Below are 20689 nucleotides of genomic sequence, written 5' to 3' on the forward strand. Positions count from 1 at the left end.
GCTGACCCGCCAACCCCACATTGCTTCCCTTCCCCTCCAGCCTGTCCGCTGATCTTGTTCGGCTCCACCTTGCTCACCTAGGGCCCCGCCCCTTTCCTTCTCAGGCTGAGCCAGACGCGACTGTCCCAAAGGAGCCCCCTCCTGCTGGCCGACCTCTTCAGCCTGTACCCACGGGTTCAGAAGGTGGATCTCAGGTGGGCATTGCCCTGGGACGGGAACTCGTCTGGGAGGGTGGTGCCTGGAGTCTTTTGGATGTGAGGGCCGAGGAGGGAGGCTCAGCTGCTGGGGAGGGTTGCCTGCCCCCCTGGGGCACCCTGAGGTGGGGCCAAGGGTGGCTGACCCAGGTGCTCTCTGTTCCAGGTCCCTCCATCACATGACCCTGCACTTCAGGTTTAGCGAGGAGCAGGAAGGCGGATGCTGTGGGTAAGTCCCCCGGAGCTGTGCCCTGGCAGCCAGTGGGAGCTGGGGACGAGTAGACTTGCCTCCCGGGTGGACAGAGCAGAGGACACACTGAGAGGGCCAGGCTTTGTCACGGGCCAACAGGAGATTGGATTCGAATTCAGAGACCTGTCCGAGGAAGTGGTCTCCACAACCTGCCCCCCAGGCTTGAAGTCCCAGCCCTACAAGGCCTGGCACCTTGGGCAAGTTCCTTAACCTCCCCAATCCTCAGCTTCTGCAGCTGCAGACAGGAGACACTAAGTTGCAGGCTGAAAGGAATGTGTAAGCAGAGAGGCACTCACAGATGTGAGGGTCCCGCCTCTGCTGACTCCTGGACCAGTGCTCCGTGGTTGCCTGGGTGAGATGGGGGCAGGCATTGCACTGGAGGCTGGATAATGGGGCGAGGGGGCAACCTCTGAGTGCAGCGATGACACTTCTGGTATCTATCTGATGCTCCTGGCTCACCAAGCAACCTGGGACCAGACCCTTCTCTCTGCATCTCAGCTTCCTTGGCTGTAAAATAACAATAAATAAAAGAGCTGATATTGTTGAGCCCCTTCAGGGCATCATTCTAAGAGCATGCACGTGACGTCCTGTGAGCCTCAGAGCTTTGGTCACCCAGCAGCAAAGGGTCTGCGACTTACACCACAGTTCACAGCCATGCCAGATCCTTAACCCACTGAGCGAGGCCACGGATTGAACCCACATCCTCATGGATATTGGTTGGTTTCATAACCTGCTGAGCCATAATGGAAGCTCTGAGATATTAATCTTAGACACTTTCTGATTTTAAGATGTTTTTTGAAGTTGCCGAGTGGCTGCAAGCTATTCGTTAACCTTACTGTATAGTCTCAGTGTAGGCTTCTCAAAGACAGACTTGCTGCTACTTTTGATTGCAGCATCAGTAACTCTCTGCGGAGTTCCTGCCATGGCTCAATGGTTAATGAACCGACTAGTATCCACGAGGACGTGGGTTCGATCCCTGGCCTTGCTCAGCAGGTTAAGGATCCGGCATTGCCATGAGCTGTGGTGTAGGTCGCAGATGCAGCTCAGATCCCACATGGCTGTGGCTGTGGTGTAGGCTGACGGTTATAGCTCTGACTCGACCCCTAGCCTGAGAACATCCGTATGCTGCAGGGGTGGCCCTAAAAAAAAAAAAAAACCCTCTGCAGAAGCAGACATCACTCTTTATCTCGTCCACTCCACTCCCATGTCTGTTCATTACAGTGACCCTAGAGCTGTAGTTCTTCACCTTGACTTTGAACCAGAGTCACCGGGAGAGCCTTGTTCCTAGAGTTTCTGATTCAGTGGGCCTGGGCTGGGTTCCCAGAACATGCATCTCACCAAGTTCTCATGGGATGCTGCTGGGACTGGTCAGGGACCACACTTTGAGAACCACCTCCCCAGAGGGAGAATGTAGGCTCCAGGTGGGATCGCTCTGGGGGGGAGGTAGGAGTGGTGGATGCTGGACATTTCCAGAGAATCCAAGCTTGGGGAGACCCCCCTGGAGCTCAGAAGCCACAGCCAGGACTAGCCAGGGCGGAGCAAGTATGAATGGCTGCATCCCCGCCTTGTTCCCCTTCCTGCAGCAGGTTCACAGGCTGTGGCCTCAGCCAGGAGCACATGGAGCCGCTGTGTTGGTCGCTGAGCAAGTGTGAGGACCTCAGCCAACTGGAGTAAGTCAGGGAGGAGGAGGGAGAGGAGCCTGGGAGCATGTACCTGGGCAGCCCTGGAGGGTGTGTGTGTGTGTGTGTGTATCTGTACTCAACACCTCTCAGGACCAGCTCATGGGGGGTGGGGCACCTGGGACTCAATCGCACCCATAGGGCTTCTCTGTCCCCGTGTATCCCTCCCACCCCCTCCACTGCCGCCATGGTGAAGCTAGTTCAGGGTGTGCCCCTGCTCTCATTTGGGGAGCCCTTTGCAAAAAGCTACAGGAGCCTCTCGGCCTCGTGGTGATCAAGGCATTGGAGCTCTGCTGGCTGGTGGGGACCGAAAGGAAGGATCCGCTGGCAGGTGGTTAAGAGCAACAGACTCAGGAGGGACCCCAGAGTCAGCTTGGGTGGGGGCTTGGGGGCTCTCCAACCGATGAGAAGTCGTGTCCGTGTGGCCTGTCTTGGGTGCCCAAATAGTGCAGCCCCACGTGGGTAGGGAGAGGAAAAACAAAACGAAAAACTTAGACCCATTGAGCACTTTCTCCACCATCCTGGGTGCCTTGCATATTTTTGTTATCCTTCCAACAACACTAAGTACCGTTGTCTCCGCTTTATACATGAAAGACCTGAGGTACAGAGAGTTTAAGAAGTGGCCCTAAGTTACACAACTACAATGCAGTCTTTGCTCAAAACTGTTAGGAGTGCAGCAGTTCTTGCTGTGGTGCAGCAGAATCAGCAGCATCTCTGGAGTGCAGGGACGCAGGTTCAATCCCCAGCTGGGCCCAGTGCGTTAACAATTTGGCGTTGCCACAGCTGCAGTGTAGGTTGCAACTGTGGCTCTGATCTGATCCCTGGCTGGGGAATTCTGTATGCTACAGGGTAGCCAAAAACAAAAAACAGAACAAAACCCAACAAATCAAAACAAAAAAACCTGCTCAGCATAAGACATGCAGGATGTAAAGAGAGCTCTCTGCCAAAAAAAAAACAGAGTTTAAATTCCTGTTGTCATGTGACCAAGAAAAGAAATGTGGCTGGTGAAAATCAATTTTTTTTTAGGGCCACACCAGTAGCATATGGAGGTTCTCAGGCTAGGGGTCACATTGGAGGTACAGCTGCCAGCCTATGCCACAGCCACAGCAAGCCATATCTGTGACCTACACCACAGCTCACGTATTCCAGGACACACTGACTATATTGTTTCTTAAGCTGTAGTGAAACCATAAGATGCTACAATGAAGGGAAATAAAAGTCTTCAAGTGCAGTTTCTGATATTGCGTTCCCAAATAGGAAAAAAAAAAAAAAAATTTGGAGTTCCCATCGTGGCCCAGTGGTTGACGAACCCGACTAGTATCCATGAGGATGCAGATTCAAACCCTGGCCTGGCTCAGTGGGTGAAGGATCTGGCGTTGCCGTGAGCTGTGGTGCAGGTTGCAGACAGGGCTCAGATCCTGCATTGCTGTGGCTGTGGTGTAGGCCGGCAGCTGTAGCTCCACATCAACCCTTAGCCTGGGAATCTCCGTATGCTGCAGGTGCGGCCCTAAAAAGCCAAGAGACCCAAAACAACTTTTTTGTTGTTAGGAAATGCATCTTCCAAACCTTTCTTTTTCCTAAAGTTACTCTTGTTAAAAAATTATTGTTCCTGGAGATCCCGTCGTGGCACAGTGGTTGACAAATCCGACTAGGAACCATGAGGTTGCGGGTTCAATCCCTGCCCTTGCTCAGTGGGTTAAGGATCCGGCGTTGCCGTGAGCTGTGGTGTAGGTTACAGACACGGCTCGGATCCCGCGTTGCTGTGGCTCTGGCGTAGGCCGGCAGCTATAGCTCCGATTCGACCCCTAGTCTGGGAACCTCCATATGCCGCGGGAGCGGCCCTAGAAAAGGCAAAAAGACAAAAAAAAAAAAAATTATTGTTCCTAACGGATGCAGGCCAGGACATAGTAAAAACGAATTGATGAGGGAAAAACTGTAATTGTAATGTATACATGTAAGGATAACCTGACCCCCTTGCTGTACAGTGGGAAAATAAAAAAAAAAAAAAAAAAAAAAAAAACGAATTGATTTTTCTCTAACTCCCGAAAGCCTGCTAGAGGCTGACATGAGTCCTGGGAGTGGTCACCAGATACAGGAGGGGAAGATGAGAGCTGGTTAAGTGTGAGCTGCTGGTAAGGGGGATCTCGGTGGTACTTCTGGTGCTGATGGAGGTGGCGATGGCAGTGGTGATGGAGATGGTGGCGGTGATGGAGATGGTAGTGCCAAGCAGCAGGGCTGGGATGGTGCTGGTGGTGAGGACATCGAGGCTGGGACAGAGGCGGCGCACAGTGGCGAAGGCGATGGTGGGGGGGTGCTGACAGTGCTGGGTGGTACCTGAAGAGAAGGCACACCTGCCCGCCAACAAACTCCTCGTACCTCTTGCAGCCTCTCCGCCAACCTGCTGGGTGATGACGGGCTCAGGTCCCTCCTGGAATGTCTCCCTCAGGTGCCCATCTCCGGTTCGCTTGAGTAAGTGATGAGCAGCCTCAAAGGCAGCAAGGGGGAAGACTCCTGGGGGCCAGGAACATTTATGGGCTTCTTTGGAGGCAGGAACTCCAGAGGCCAAAGGCTGGGGAGAGGAAAGAGGGGTTCTTACCTTGAACCCCCTCACCTTGGATCCTTTTCTCCTTCCCTCATCGCTCACAATGGGCAGAGCTCTCATGAGACATGCAAGAGATTGTGACTAAAGCTTAGTGACCCAAGTTGACCCTGGGCAGGGAGGAACCGTTCATCCCTAAGCAGCTGCAGGACCTCAGCTGTCCGGGCTCTTGGTCCATCCCTTCCCCGAAGCTCCTCTGACCACATCTATGGGACATGGATTCAGAGATGTCCTCACAGCAGGGAGGGTCCCTAAGAAATTTTCCTCACTCTCACTCCATCTCCCCAGTGACCTGGGAGACTGGCCGCCAGAGCCGGGATACAGCCCGTTGCTAGGCAACTGAGCTTTACGCTCTGGGCATCCTCGACCCCTTGGGGGCTAGAGCTGCCAGCTTGGCCTCATCATCACCCTGTCTCAGACCTCAGGGGCTACAGGCACAGTGGGGGCAGCTCTCCCACTCTGGGTCTGGTGCCTGACCTGCCCGAGTGGGGGCAGTGCCCCTCTGGCCTCTCTCTGGACCTCACTGTCTCCGCCTGGAGGATGGACACTTGGACACGGAGGACTCTCCTCCCGGAGATGACAGCTGGAAGGGAGGAGATGAACCTGCCCCTGCCTGAACCTCATTTCTCTTCTAGTCTGAGTCACAACGGCATCTCTCAGGAAAGTGCCCTCCGCCTGGTGGAAACCCTTCCCTCCTGCCCACGTGTCCGGGAGGCCTCGGTGAAGTAAGGAGACGTGCCACTTGCTAGTGGTGGGGAAGCAAGACTCCCACCCTCGGTGGTCCCCCATCCATGTGACTGGGAACAACCTCCGCCCCCCTCTGAGCCTCAGGGTTCACTGAGTGTGGGATCGTAGTTTCTATTCTCTGAGGCCTTTGCACCACAAAGACCAGGGAGGGCCCAGGATGGGGAACGCCAAGATCAGCATCCTCGCAGAAGGAGTCAGGGGTCTCCTCTGGTGGGCAAGGGTATCTCCATGGCTTCTACCCTCCCTCGTCCCTGCGGGCCTGGTTCCCTTCCCTCCTGCACCTCCTGGCACCTGGGTCCCAAGGATGCGGGCGAGGCTGGGCCTTTGGCTTCCCTACACCCTTCTCTCTGCAGCCCGGGCTCCAAGCAGACCTTCTGGATTCACTTCTCCCGAAAGGAGGAGGCTAGGAAGACACTAAGGTAATTCCTGGTCTGGAGACCAGGGGAAGGAGCAGGGGAGAGCGGCTGCCATGGGGTCAGCCTCCTCGCCTCCTTCCTCCCCAGGTCCTCTCCTCCTGGACATGCCCAGCTTCATGCTGCTGCCTGGGTTTGCCTCTGTTCCCAATCTTCCCACATCGCCAGTCCCTGGGCCGGGTCTTCAAATGGTGTTTATGGCCCTTAGCCACGTCCTAAGTATAAGTCTGGAGGCTTCTGAGTTAAGAGATCAGACTCTAGAGCTCCCTGGGGGAAATCTCAGCTCTACCACTTATCAGCTGTGTGACCTTGGACAAGTGACTTAACCTCTCTGTGTTTCAGGTCCTCATCTGTAAAATGGGAATAATAGTAAGACCTACCCCTTAGGGTTATTGTGAGGATTAAATGAGTTAATATGTATAAAGGGCTTGGAAGGACCTGGCTCATTTGAATGCTATACCAGTTGTTTTTATTACTGCTATTTTTGTTATTCCTACTCCCCTCCCCTGCCCCCATAGCTTTGGGCTCTGTCTCTCTCTCTCTCTCAGCCCTGAGTCAGTTCCTTTCCATGTGTGACTTCACCATGATCGTGGCCGCTGACTTGGTCCCCTGCTTCTGCTAGGCCTCCTCCAGTCACCCCACAGCACCCACAGGGATCCTGCCGCACGCACATCCACCTGTGCCACCCTCCTGCTCTAAGCCCCTCCATGGCTCCCAGTTGCCCTTAGGATAAAGTTCCCATTCCTTCGCCTGGTCTTCTCCCTCACAGTCTGACCGGACTGTCACCTCCTGCCATGTGCTTGCTCCCCATCCCACAGGCATACCACATATGATACACCATACACACACCATGCACACACACACACAACACACACACATATACACAGCATAATACACCACATACACACACCCCACACATACCCCCACGTACACCCCCCCATACTACACACAAGACGCAACACATGCAACATATGGGCGCACAGCTTCAGCCACAAGGGATTTTTGGTCCTTGTTCACCAAACACGCGCTGCCCGATGAAGTGTCCCTGCCTCTGGGCTCTCAGCCTGACATTCCCTCCCCTGCCTTTCCTGAGATCAGCTTTTCTTAATCCTTTAAGACTTGGCTCAAACGCCAGCCCCTCCCGGATGCTTCCGGTGGCCCTTGTCCTGGGAGAGGGAGGGGCCCCGTGGTACTGTGCTGGGTCCTCCTCTGAGCCCATCTGAGAGACAGTGGACTAGGACCTGGACCAGGGTGCTGCTGGAGACTAGGGAAGTGGTGAGGGGTTTGGGGTCTGGAGTTGGCTGACTTGGATTAAAGCCTGAAGCTGTCCCTACTTCTCACCAGCTGTGTGTCCTTGGGATGGTCACTTTCTCCGCCTGTAGGTGATGCTGTTGGGGTTAAATGAGATACTGCATGTAAGGCCGGCTGGCCTGCTTGCTGGGGCTGCACCCAGAGGCTGGCACAGGCCTGCCTTGTAGTCAGGGCTCAATAAGGGACACTGTCCTAGCACTTTCTTGGGAGCAGGGTGGGGGTCTCTCCAAAGAGAAGAGAAGCCCCCAGAGCAGGAGTCGCACCTTTGGCCCTTCCTCAGGCCCTGGTCCCAGTGTTTGCACTCAGGGGGGCTCCCCGATGGTCCTGGGGGAGACTGGGAGGCAGCAGGACAGCAACCCTGACAGGCCTCGCCCGGGCTCTGCCCCTTGCCCTCCGCCCTCAGGCTGAGTGAGTGCAGCTTCAGGCCAGAGCACGTGCCCAGACTGGCCACCGGCCTGAGCCAGGCCCTGCAGCTGACAGAGCTCACGTGAGTGACCCAACCCAGCCCATGGGGGCGGCTGAGGGGTAGGGCGTTCCTTCCCAGAGCCTTCCCGGTAACTGACCTCTGTCCCCAGGTTGAACCAGGGCTGCCTGGGCCTGGAGCAGCTGACTATCCTCCTGGGCCTGCTGAAGTGGCCGGCGGGGCTGCTGACTCTCAGGTATGGCCTGACTGTGACCCTGGAGGGAGCCGTGGTACGAACAGGGGGCAGAGGTGGGCACCGAAGTATGGGTCCCCCCCCCCACTACCAAGGTCATTGTCTTAGCCCTTTCCTGCACCCAGAATCCTGCCACCTGGATGCAGAGCCCATTAATCCCAGAAACCCCCTTAGGCTCAGAGAAGCCACCCTCTCCAAGGCGGGGGCCCATACTTGGGGACCTCAGAAAAAAAAGCAACTTCAAAGGACACCCAGCTGAGGTCAGAAATAACACGTTAAAAATATCGTGTTTATATATTCACTATGATCATTGTAAAACTTTTAGAAAAACAGGAGTTCCCACTGTGGCTCAGAGGTTAACGAAACCAACTATCATCCAGGAGGATGCGGGTTTGATCCCTGGCCTCACTCAGTGGGTTAAGGATCCGGCTTTGCCGCAGACGTGGCTTGGATCCCGTGTTGCTGTGGCAGTGGCGTAGGCCAGCTGCTACAGCTCCAAATGGACCCCTAGCTTGGGAACCTCCATGTGCCATGGGTACAGCCCTAAAAAGACAAATAAATAAATAAATAAATAAATAAATAAAATAAAACTTGTAGAAAAACAAGATTCTAAGAAGTAGAGAACAATTTAAAAAACCTATCACCTGGTTTTGATAATTGCTCCTGTTTTTCCATGTTGGCTTCATATTTTAATTTTTTGGCTAAAGTATCTTAAAGTAAGTTATAGATGTCATTAAATATCACTCTGAAATATTTCACCGTGAACCTTTAAAAAATGAGAACGTTTTCTACATAATCACAGTTGAATTAGGACACTTACAAAAATTAGCAGTGATTCCTTAGCGTCAGGTATTACGTAGTCTAATCTACAATTTCCCAGTCCCCAGATGGGACAGCTGGCTCTTTGGATCCAGGCAAGGTCATGTTTGCTTGGGGTGGCGACGGCTCTTGAGACTCTTCCATGGCCTGTTGACAAAAACCCAGCCTCTGTGCCGTAGACGGTCCCACTTTCTGGCTCTGACTTGTGCTTCCTTGTGATGTCATTGAGTTTGTTCCTCCAGCCCCTGACTTTCTTGGCCCTGGAAAGGCTCCAGGAGATTCAATGACATAGTTGTGTCCAAAAAAAAAAAAAAAAACCTTGCTTCATAGCCAGGGCTGTGCACATCTCAATGCAGCCCATAACGGGGCACATAAAGTCTGGTTGTTCCCCCCAAAGAACATTTTTTAAAATTGTGATAGAATACACATCACATAAAATTTACTATCGTTAAGCATGTTTTGCTACATCTTTGTTCAGTAGTGTTAAGAAGAGTCACCTTGTTGTGTAACCGAAACTCTTTTCTTCTTGCAAAACAGAAACTCAGTATCCAGTAAACCCTCCCCCTCCCCCAGCCCCTGGAAGCCACCTTTCCACTCTCTTGTCTCCGTGGATCTGACTCCTCTAGGTTCCTCATATAAGTGGAATCATTCAGTATTTGTTGGAGTTCCTGTCGTGGTGCAGTGGAATCTGACTAGGAACCATGATGTCGTGGGTTCGATCCCTGGCCTTGCTCAGTGGGTTAAGGATCCGGCGTTGGCATGAGCTGTGGTGTAGGTCACAGATGGAGCTTGGATCTGGCATTGCTGTGGCTGTGATGTACGCCAGCAGCTGTAGCTCCGAATTTGACCCATAGCCTGGCAACCTCCATATACCACAGGTGTGGCTCTAAAAAGCAAAAAAAAAAAAAAAAAAAAAAAAAAAAAAATCTATCTATGATGGTATTTGCTTTTTAAACTGGCTTATTTCCCTTAGCATAATGTCCTCAGGATTCATCCCTGTTGTACCAGATTATAGGATTTCCTTTCTATTTAAGGCTGAACAGTTTCTCTATCCATTCACTAATCAGTGGATACTTGAGTTACTTCCATTTTTTGGCTCTGTGACTAATGCTGCTATGAACATAGGTGTACAAATATCTCTTTGTATATCTGCTTTCACTTCTTTGGGGTATATATCCAGAGTTGCTGGATCACCCTAAATAACACTTTAAAATAAATCTAGACTTACTCTAAAGATAATACGAATTTTTAGGAGTTCCCGTTCTCCAGGTTCAGTGGGTTGCGTACCTAGTATCCGTGAGGATGCTGGTTCAATCCCTGGCCTCACTCAGTGGCTTGAGGATCTGGCATTGCCGTGAACTGGGGTGTAGGTTGAATTCGGCTCAGATACCTAGTTGCTGTGGCTGCAGCTTTGACTGGACCTCTAGCCTGGGAACTGCCATATGCCACAGCAAAGCAAAAAAAAAAAAAGCAGGGGGTTCCCGTCGTGGCGCAGTGGAAACAAATCCTACTAGGAACCATGGAGTTGTGGGTTCGATCCCTGGCCCCCGCTCAGTGGGTTGCTGTGGCTGTAGTGTAGGCTGGCAGCTACAGCTCTGATTCGACCCCTCGCCTTGGAACATCCATGTGCTGTGGATACAGCCCTAAAAAGACCAAAATATATATGTATATTTTAGAAATACACATTATAAAAATTTGTAGAAAACTCAGAAGAACATAAGAAGTAGTACTTTGAAAAAAAATTCAACAGACCTTTAAAAGCAGCAGTTTATTTATTTATTTATTTATTTATAGAAAGATTTATTTTATTTTATTTTTTTGGCCACACCTGTGGCATGTGGAAGTTCCCGGGCCAGAGGTTGAACCTGTGCCACAGCAGCAACTGGAGCCACTGCAGTGACAATGCTGGAGCCTTAACCTGTTGCACCACCAGAGAACTCCTAAAAGCAACAGTTTAAATGCAGTAGATTTTTTTAGCCATACCCATGACATATGGAAGTTCCCGGGCAAGGGATCAAACCCATGCCACAGCAGCAGCCTGAGCTGCCACTGTGTCAACACCGAATCCTTAACCTGTTGCACCACAAGAGAACTCCAAAGTAGCAGTATTTTAAATGACACTCTTTCTTCAGGCTTCTAAATTAATATATGCACATTGTAGAAAGTTTGCAAAATATTGAAATCTAAAAAGAAGTAAAATAAAAACCATTCATGAGAATTCCACCATGGAAACAATCACCATTAGCATCTCATGTTTTTTCTTAGCTCTGCCTCCCTCTTTCTTGCTGTATGTTTTTTCCTCTCCATGTATATATATATTTTAAATATAAAACTGAGATCATGTTTATATAGTTTTATTTCCTTATCTTTGCAACATGATGTTATGTAGAGCTTTTCTTTTTAAATTTATTTTTATTGAAATAGTTGATTTACAGTATTGTGTCAGTTTCAGGCATACAACTCAGCAATTTAGTTACATGTATATATTCTTTTTCAGAATTGTTTCCCTTATAGTTTATTTCAAAATACTGAGTATAATTCTCTGTGCTATATAGTAGGTCCTTGTTGGTCATCTATTTTGTAGGCCTGTTCTTTACTTTTTAATGTTTTGGCCACACTCACAACATGCAGAAGTTCCCAGGCCAAGGATGGAACCCAAGGAGCAGTAGCAACCTGAGCCACATCAGTGATGATGATGGATCCTTAACCCACTGACCCACCAGGGAACTCCTGTAGACTTTTTCTTAAACCTAAAAGTACTGTTTAAAAAAATAACCTTCTCTGTCTGGATTGTTGCAGTAACTGTTGGAACAAGGATGATGTTAATTTTCTGTTTTATGCGTATCCCCAGTTTTTTGTTTGTTTGTTTGTTTTTCCTTTTTTGGCCACCCTGGGGCATTTGCAGTTCCCAGGCCAAGGATCAGATCCGAGCCACAGTTATGACCCAAACCCCAGCTGCAAAAACAGCGATCCTCGACCCACTGTGCTGGGCTGGGCATGGAACCTGCCCCCAGCACTCCCAAGACGCCACAGATCCCATTGCACCACAGCAGAAACTCCTTGTGCCTAGTTTTCTTTTTTCTTTCTTTCTTTCTTTCTTTTTTTTTTTTTTTTTTTTTTTGTCGTTTTGGGGCCGCACTCGCTGCTTATGGAAGTTCCCAGGCTGGGGGTTGCATTGGAGCTACAGCTGCTGGTCTACGCTACAGCCACAGCGACACTAGATATGAGCTGCGTCTGCAACCTACATGACAGGTCACAGCAACGCTGGATCCTTAACCCACTGAGTGAGGTCAGGGATCAAACCCGCATCCTCATGGATACTAGTCGGATTCATTAACACTGAGCCACGACGGGAATGCCTCCTAGGTTTAAATTTTATAGTTTTAAAATAAGCAAAAACCGGAGTTCCTGTCGTGGCGCAGTGGTTAACGAATCCGACTAGGAACCATGAGGTTGCGGGTTCGATCCCTGCCCTTGCTCAGTGGGTTAACGATCTGGCGTTGCCGTGAGCTGTAGTGTAGGTTGCAGACACGGCTCGGATCCCGCGTTGCTGTGGCTCTGGCGTAGGCCGGTGGCTACAGCTCCGATTCAACCCCTAGGCTGGGAACCTCCATATGCCGCGGGAGGGGCCCAAGAAATAGCAACAACAACAACAACAAAAAAGACAAAAAAAAAAAAAAAAAAAAAAGCAAAAACCACAAAGCCTCCAGACTCCCTCCTCCCCATGGCACTTTCCTCCCCATCCCCACTAACCCTGGGGGACCTTTGTCTGTGTCCACTTGTGTGACAGGGTAGAGGAGCCGTGGGTGGGCAGAGCCGGAGTGCTCACCCTGCTGGAAGTCTGTGCCCACGCCTCAGGCAACGTCACTGAAATAAGGTGAGTCCAGGAAGGAGGCCCCTCTGAATTCTTCATCTTTTCATGATCTTTGGGACCATTCCTCATCCAGACACTGCCCTCTTGTCCTGTGGGGTAATAGCTGTGTCATTAGCAAGTTTTCTGGGTCCCCAAGATGGCAGGAGCTCCTGGGGCCTATGTGAGGGGTTACACATACTTGTTGGGACTTGTGCAGCAGTCAAGCTGCCACCAGAGAGAGGAAGTCAGCCTTAGAGTCAAGATAAACACTGCAGGGAGTTCCTGCTGGTTGTCTGGAAGTGGCCCCTGGTGACAGGAACACACACCATGGCTCTGTGACCAGAGGTGACAGTAAGTACCACAAGGACTAACTAGAAGTAAAGGCTTTGGTGTTCCACCGACCTATGCCCAGATCCCACTGGGTCTAGGAGCTCGGTAGGCCAGGCAGCTCCAGTCCCCAGCACACAGGACTGTGCTGTTTCTACATGGGAAGATGGCCATGGCCTCATGCTGGCTACCCCTTCCCTCCTCAGCATCTCTGAGACCCAGGAGCAGCTCTGTATGCAGCTGGAATTTCCCCATCAGGAGAACCCAGAAGCCGTGGCCCTCAGGTGGGACCTAGTACCTGGGGCCTAAGAAAGACCCTGGTGATGGGGGAGGGGGACAGAGGGGCACTGCTGCTTCTGATCAGGATTTCTCATGCCCCAGACTCATGCTCAGAGTCCTTTGATGTCCAAAATCACTGCATGATCTATGAGATCTGGCCCAGCCCGCCTCTTCATGCTGTCCATCCCCACCCCAAACCCCACTCAGCTCCAGTCATCCCCACCAGCGCTCAGTTCCTCAAATACCACCTTGCTCACTTTGACCTCAGGGCCTTTGCACAGGCTGTTCCCTGCCCAGAATGTTCTCTGTCCACCCCCCCACACACACCTTCTTTCTCCTCCTTTGCTTGGCTAACTCAGTCTTGTCCTTCAGGTCTCAGCTTAAATGCCACCACCTCAGAGAAGCCCCTCTCAACCCCCCGACTTAATGATGCCCTCTCATCACCCACTCTTACAGATGCCTCAATTCACAGCTCCTCTAAACCATATAAGACATTTTTGGAGATTAAAATGTCACCTCTTTGGGGTACCCCTGCGTGGGTACATTATGAGGAATAGGCCATACCTGGATCTCAGCCCCAACTCAGCTTCTTGGCTGGGTCCCCTTGTGCAGTGAACAACCTGCACAGCTGTACCAGGGTCCCTGCCTTCATAGTCCTTGCCATGATTGATTTGTAAACTATAGGACTTTATTTAATCAGCCATTTCTTTACTACCATAAGATGTATTCCTTGCAGGCAGGGACTGATGCCCCAGTACTGACGCAGGTGTTTAGAAACTGCTCTCTCCCTTTCCACCTCCAGGTTGGCTCATTGTGATCTCGGGACCCACCACAGCCTCCTTGTCAGGGAGCTAATGGAGACATGCGCCAGGCTGCGGCAGCTCAGGTCAGCACCCCGAAACACTGTCTGAGGCCTTGAGTTCCCTGGTTGACCACAGTGCCCGCTCCAGGTCGTAAGTGAGAGCCTGGTCAGTGGAAGATAAGGATGAGCAGAGGCTGGGGCCGTGCAAGCCCTGACATTCCTGCTTCCTCTGCAGGGGTGAAGCACATCTGGCCAGTGGGAGAGAGCCCCAGGGCAGCATGGGGGGCATGGCCCCACCGGGAGCTCCTGGGGGGCTCTTTACCCTCTTTGTGGGATGTTTGACCCCCCCTGAGGTGTGTCCAGCCTGATGTCCTCTGGAATATGCTTGGGCCTTTTCAGCTTGTCCCAGGTGAAGCTCTGCAAGGCCAGCTCTCTGCTGCTGCAAAGCCTCCTGCTGTCCCTCTCTGAGCTGAAGAACTTCCGGTATGCAGACAAGACTCTCACTCAGCCCCCTCCCCCCCCCCAGTGCAGCTCAGCCCAGCCCCCACACTTCCTGGGCTCCAAAGAACTGCGTCCCTCCCCTGTGGAGTGGGACCACACGTGGCCCTGGAGATGATGCCTGGGTGCAGCGTCGTCAGAAGGCCACATGGCGAGAAAGCGATTCCCTCTTCAGTAGTCTTTTCTTTGCTTTTTGGAAATGAGCTTTTCTGACTTTCAGGTCTGTTTTAACCCAAGTGATTGCATCTGGGAGAAGGTGTGATCTGTCTTTAACACCCTCTCCAAAACTGGCTACATTTGTCGTTGTTTAAATAAAGATGCAGAGCTCTTGATAAACGGCAGTAGCTAGCGAGACTTCACAGGGCTGCCTGAATATGGCAGACATTGCGACGCTGCTACCTGAATGACTGTGGTTTAAAGCAATACTCAACTAGTCTGTGCTCCTGCCTCCAAGCTCTGTCTTGACATAACGATTCCCTGGTGGGAAAGGTTTAGGAAGGGAAGGAGGGTCCCCTCCTGCCACCCCCCGCCCCGCCACCACCCCACCTCCTCGCCCTCTGCCACCAGCATTCAGAGCTCCCAAGACCCAGACCTCCTACCTGACCCGCTGTCCTTTGACTCCCCCCCACCAGGCTGACCTCCAGCTGTGTGAGCTCTGATGGGCTAGCCCACCTGACATTTGGTCTGAGCCATTGTCACCACCTGGAGGAGCTGGAGTGAGTCACAGGGTGGAAGGATCTGGGAGAGGATGGCCCAGCTGAGGGGGTGGGGGGGATAGCAGGGCCTTTGGAAAGGTGGGTGGCGAGACTTTGTCGCTTTTCTCCCTGATGAAGCCTGGCAACTCTGGGTGTGGCTTGAAGGCTGAGCGCCGGGTTCTTGGTCCCTCAGAGTGACCTTAGGTGAATAACTGTGCCTCTGTAGACTTGGACAGTCCCCTATAAAATGGGGCTTATCATCTTTCTCTGCCTAGAGTGGCCATGGGTGTTGGATACAGGGAGAGCTAAGGGGCAGAAGGATCATTGCGCGCGTGCATGTGTGTGTGTGTGTGTGTGTGTGTGTGTGTGTGTGTGTGTGTGTGTGTGTTCATCCCTTGCCCCTGGCTTCCTCTGGCACATCCCTCATCCTGGGCATCCCATCTCCCTGGGGACCCCAGAGCCTGACCTTTGGGGCCAGGCATGCCCCTATGGAGGCTGGACAGGAGGGGTGATCTGGGATCTGCAGACCCAGAGCCAGCCTCCTGGAGGACTGAGCGGGTAAGGAGGGGCTGATGAGACAGGTCAGCTCCAAGGGCTGGGCAGGCTTGCCTCATCTGACCTCATGCTTGGTCCCCTCCAGCTTGTCTAACAATCAATTTGGCAAGGAGGACACCAAGGTGCTGATGGGAGCCCTTGAGGGCAAATGCTGGCTGAAGAGGCTTGAGTAAGTGATGGTGCAATGAGGGGGGGCGGGGGGGTGTCGGGAGCATGCCTAAGAACCTTTGCATCTCTTGTGAACACAACTGTTAATTCCCGGATGGAGCAGGTGTGCTGAATGCTCTCTGGTTCGCTTCCTTACCTGGTCTGAGTGTTATCAAGATGCTTGATCACGAGAAACAGAATACTCATTCAAACTCATCCAAGCCACAGAAAGGCTGTCACTGCAGCTGCAGGCTCACTTTCTACCAAAGTGGAGAGGGAGCACCTTTCTCCCTGTACCTGCACCACAAGTCCCCAGATTGAGTCTCCCTGGACTAGCTCAGGTCACATGCTCATCCCTAAACCAATCACCGTGGCTCTAAGCACACAATCATCTGATTGGCCAGATCACTGCCCACCCAATTACCTGCCCTGAGTCAGGGGTGGTATTTCAGGGACCTATTAACACAAGAAAGGAAAACGAACACTGGCCACACACACACACACACACACACACACACACAACGCCGCAGACGACCACTGCCATTTGCTTACAGGCGTTTCCTTAGTAACTGACAACCTTTACTCTCACCTGTAATTTGGAGTCACCAAATTCTTAGAAACACTAGAAACAGCCCCAGTCTAAAGGGCAGGTCCCCATCCTGCACAGAGGACAGTACTGAGACAGAATGCTTGGCAGGGCATCCTCTGATTTTAATCTCTGAGTTTTTTCTGATTACCAAAAATACACACTAATTACGGGAAGTTCCATCATCACGGAAATAAGTAACAAAGACACGAAGTCCTCTAGCAGTGACATCCCCTGGGACAGTTCTGTAAACGAGCAGTTATTCTGTTATCCAATGAATTTTTATCCTGATTTTTTTTTTTTCAGTGCATGTTTAGAATACATGCTGGGGGCGTTTTTTTGTTTGTTTTCTTGTGTTTTTGCTTTTTAGGGCTGCGCCTTTGGTATATGGAGGTTCCCAGGCTAGGGGTTGAATCAGAGCTGTAGATGCCAGACTACACCACAGCCACAGCCACGCAGGATCCAGGCTGCGTCTGCCACCTCCACCACAGCTCTCGGCAACGCCAGATCCTTAACCCACTGAGTGAGGCCTGGGATGGAACCTGCATCTTCATGGATACTAGTCTGATTGTTTCTACTGCACCACAACGGGAACTCCTGGAGTACAGTTCAAAAGCAGCCCCCTGACTTTTTGCCTTGACCTAATGGACTCCATTTTGTCCTCTGTTTATCCTGGGGAGTGGGGGGGAGAGGTGGGAGCAGGGAGACCTTTGACCAGAGGACCCCTCCCTGTCTTCCCACTGAGATGTTTCTGCACCATCTCCCCCCCACCGCCCCCACGTGTGCTTGCACCTCTGCTCAACCTCCCTTTCTTCTAGAAGCTTTTCTTTGGTGGGGGGAGCTAGAGGCCCAGTGAGGTCATTCATTGGCTCATTTCTGCACTTGCCAAATGCGCGTGTTCATCTGAGCCCCCGGGCCAGAGCCAGGAGCCAGAGGTGCTTCAGCGAATAGGACACAGGCGCTGCCCTTTGTCCTGACCTCCCAGCACCTTGTGCGGCTGCCTGCCTCTCAGCACCTCAATCCCCCAGCTGCAGCGGGAGCACAGTGATGGATTCTCGCTCCTCAGAGGCCTCTTCCAGTTTCACATCTGTCATTTCTGAGTGTCTCCTCCCTGACAAGCAGCGGCACATCCAGCCGACTTCGCCCACCTGTCCCTCTGGGTGAAATGGTGGGGGCGTGGGTGGTAACTGGCAGCCGTACCACCTGGGTTCAAGTCTTAGCAGGGTGACCAGCTGTCCAGTTTGCCCAGGGCCGAAAGTCCCGTACCCTGGAAACTCTCTCAGTTCCAGGCAAACCAGGACAGTAGTCACCTCTCGGTGTGTGAGCTTAGGCAAGTTCCTTAACGTCTCTGTGCTTTTTATCCTCCTCTTAACTCTGGGGACAATAACTGGACCTACCCCCTCAGTGGTATGTGAGTTCACACTCTGTGCTATTATTGCTATTACTAGTAATTATTGTTCCCCTCTCCTGCCCAGGGTGAGGGCCTTAGGGAGCATGATCCATGAGGAGACCTGGTTGGGCCCAGGAATGGAAACCCTGCAGCCTCGGGTTCTATTCCTGATGCTGCCACTTTCTGTGCGTGACCTCTGAGCCTCAGTGTTCCTCATCTGTAAAATGGGGGTGATTGTATATCCTCTTGTCTCTAAATGGCCCTTGGTGTGTGCTCGATATGCGGTCGCTATGATTACTGATCAGTAGTCTGGGTCTGGGAGTTCCCCCCGTGGCTCAGTGGCAATGAATCCAATTAGTATCCATGAGAACTCAGGTTCGATCCCTGGCCTTGCTCAGGGCTTCAGGATCCAGCATTGCCGTGAGCCGTGAGGTCACAGACTCAGCTCGGATCCTGCGCTGCTGTGGCTATGGTGTAGGTCAGCAGCAGCTCTGATTTGACCCCTAACCTGGGAATTTCCATATGCCGCAGGTGCGGCCCTAAAATAAATAAATAAATAAATAGCCCCGGTCCAGTGTGACTCAGAGCGTAGAGTCTGGATGACCTTAATAATTGATGCAGAGAAACAGCATTTGGATTCCCCAGTGCAGGTTTGCTTTGTACCATTGCCTTTTCCACCATGCGGATGTAAGCGGCTGTCCTGGAGATCAGGGGGCATTGCATGTGGGACCCACGCCCAGCCATGCCAAGTCCAACTGTGGCCTCCTCTCCTCCAGCCTCAGCCACTTGCCTCTGAGCAGCTCCACCCTGGCCGCGCTCATTCAAGGACTGAGCCACATGAGCCTCCTGCAGAGCCTCCGGTGAGTGACCCAGGGCCCTGCTCAGCTCTGTTGGGACCACCCATCCAGGGAAGTGTTGGGGGCACCTCCCTGAGGACCCTCTATGCCTCCTGTCCTTGGCCCATCCCTGTACCCTCCCAGGTTGGTGCCCTACCTCTTGCCTCTTTCTGCCACCAGCTTCCTCCTGGCTCCAGAGTGACCCGAGGGGCTGGGCCCAAGTCCCAGAACAGCCCTCCGTGTGCTAAGTCATCCTCTGCTCTTGTCCACTTTTCTGATGCACGGATCCGGGTTGCGTAGATTCCCCATTTCAAGCTCCCAGGCAATGCCGATTCTGGGGGCCATGGACCACGCTTCAAGAGTAGGGATGGACTAGCCTCGGGGCTGATGACCCGGACAGTTTGCCCTCCTGCCTCTGGCCACTTCGATAAACAAATAGCACATGTTCTTTTCATGTGATTGGTCAAAATACGAAATATTGGGACTCAAAACAAACCCGAGCAGTGACAAAGGCATCGTTCTGTTTTTATCCAAGTTTCCCTACCGTCCCGACCACTCTGGTGAAGTAGAACCGTAGGCAATGAGCACAGAGAGTTTAGGGAACCAGGTCATTTCACCCCAAATTAATTTACCTAAAGGAATTTCTCTAAAAATTAACTCGTGAGACTAAAGTAAACAAAACAAATGTAAGTTCCCATGGTGGCTCAGTGGGTTAAGAACCCGATCAGCATCTTTGTGGATGCAGGTTTGATCCCTGGCCTCACTCAGTAGGTTAAGGGTCTGGCGTTGCTGGGAGCTGTGGTGTAGGTCACAGACACAGCTTGGATCTGGGGCGGCTGTGCTGTAGTCTGGCAGCTGCAGCTCCGATTCCACCCCCAGCCTGGGAACCTCCATATGTCGCAGGTACATCCCTAAAAAGACAAAAAAACCAAACAACCCTCAGACTAAACTTAGTGTGAGAACCCGTGCATCACCTGTTTGGTTTTGTTTGGTTTGCTCCCCACTCCCAGAGGCAAGGTGTGTTCAGGGGCAGAAAGCAGAGTAAACAGACTGATTTTAAGAAAAAAACCCACCATTTGCATAGATTAGAACAGGATATGCCAAGGAGAAAGGAGTTACCTGAGTTGTAAGACCCACAGGGAGTTGGCATTCTGCCAAGCTGGCCTGGAGGTCAAACCAAAACAGTGCGGCCCCTGCTCTAGTCCAAGGCTCTGGGCTCTCTTTGCCACCTTGCCCGGGAGGCCCTGGAAGTCTTTGGCCCATCACGGCTCCAACCTGGACCTTTGATTTCTCATCTGGACATTGGCTACCGTCTGCCCACCTTGCCTGTCCCCCTCTCCCGGAAGTTCTGTGACGGGCACATGAGTTCCTGGATGGGTAAATGCTTTGCCAACTGTAGAGTTACAAGCACAGCACCTGCAGATGCCTTTACTCCTGACTGAGGCTTCTTGGCCCTGCTTCTCCAGTCTAAGCAGGAGCGGCGTTGATGACATCGGCTGCTGCCACCTCTCCGAGGCGCTCAGAGCTGCCACCAGCTTGGTGGAGCTGGGGTGAGTGCCTGTCCCTCCCCCCAACACAAGACAGCTTTGACAGGGGAAGATGACAGAAGCAAGGGGCTGCCTGAGGGCACACAGACTTCCACCCGGCGGAACCCCAGACCCAGAACCTTGGGAGGCCCAAAGATGGGATATGGGAGTGTGGATTGCAGCAAGTGGGATTTAGGTCAGCTGCCAGGGAGGACATCCGAGAGAGAAGGCAAGAGTGGGGGGACTTTATCAGTGTGGCCGAGGCCTTTCTCTAGGCGTCAACCTCCTCTTCTGGGCTGAGGACACAGACAGGATGAGCTTCGTGGCAGGCTGACCGCTCTGGTTCTTCTGCTGTTCTTTCCCCAAGCTTGAGCCACAACCAGATCGGAGACGCCGGTGCCCAGCACTTAGCTGCCATCCTGCCAGGGCTGCCTGAGCTCAGGAAGATAGAGTGAGTGGCCAGCCCTCCCCTCAGGGGCCCTCGGCAGCCACGCCACGTTCCGGGAACATGCTGGCATCCTCCCCTA

The 20689-nt window shown here is 52.3% G+C and overlaps 1 protein-coding gene across 17 annotated transcripts in view; it reads left to right on the forward strand.

The window, feature by feature from the left end:
• Positions 1-20689, forward strand: part of NLRC5 (NLR family CARD domain containing 5) — a 103163-nt gene that overhangs the window by 76037 nt on the left and 6437 nt on the right. For 7 of the 17 annotated variants that reach the window (XM_021093211.2, XM_084958002.1, XM_084958009.1 and 4 more), the window contains 17 exon segments: positions 105-194; positions 361-423; positions 2028-2114; positions 4509-4592; positions 5358-5447; positions 5823-5888; positions 7597-7680; positions 7769-7852; positions 12459-12545; positions 13055-13132; positions 13930-14013; positions 14329-14412; positions 15060-15143; positions 15763-15846; positions 18577-18660; positions 20103-20186; positions 20530-20613. In XM_021093211.2, the coding sequence (XP_020948870.2) occupies positions 105-194; positions 361-423; positions 2028-2114; positions 4509-4592; positions 5358-5447; positions 5823-5888; positions 7597-7680; positions 7769-7852; positions 12459-12545; positions 13055-13132; positions 13930-14013; positions 14329-14412; positions 15060-15143; positions 15763-15846; positions 18577-18660; positions 20103-20186; positions 20530-20613 (1401 nt within the window). 17 annotated transcript variants of the gene reach the window in all.

Source organism: Sus scrofa, chromosome 6 (genome assembly GCF_054392235.1).
Source record: "Sus scrofa isolate SSC_HxYL_T2T_F1_AM1 chromosome 6, Sscrofa_HxYL_maternal_Yorkshire_Landrace_v2.0, whole genome shotgun sequence".
Lineage (NCBI taxonomy): Eukaryota > Metazoa > Chordata > Mammalia > Artiodactyla > Suidae > Sus > Sus scrofa.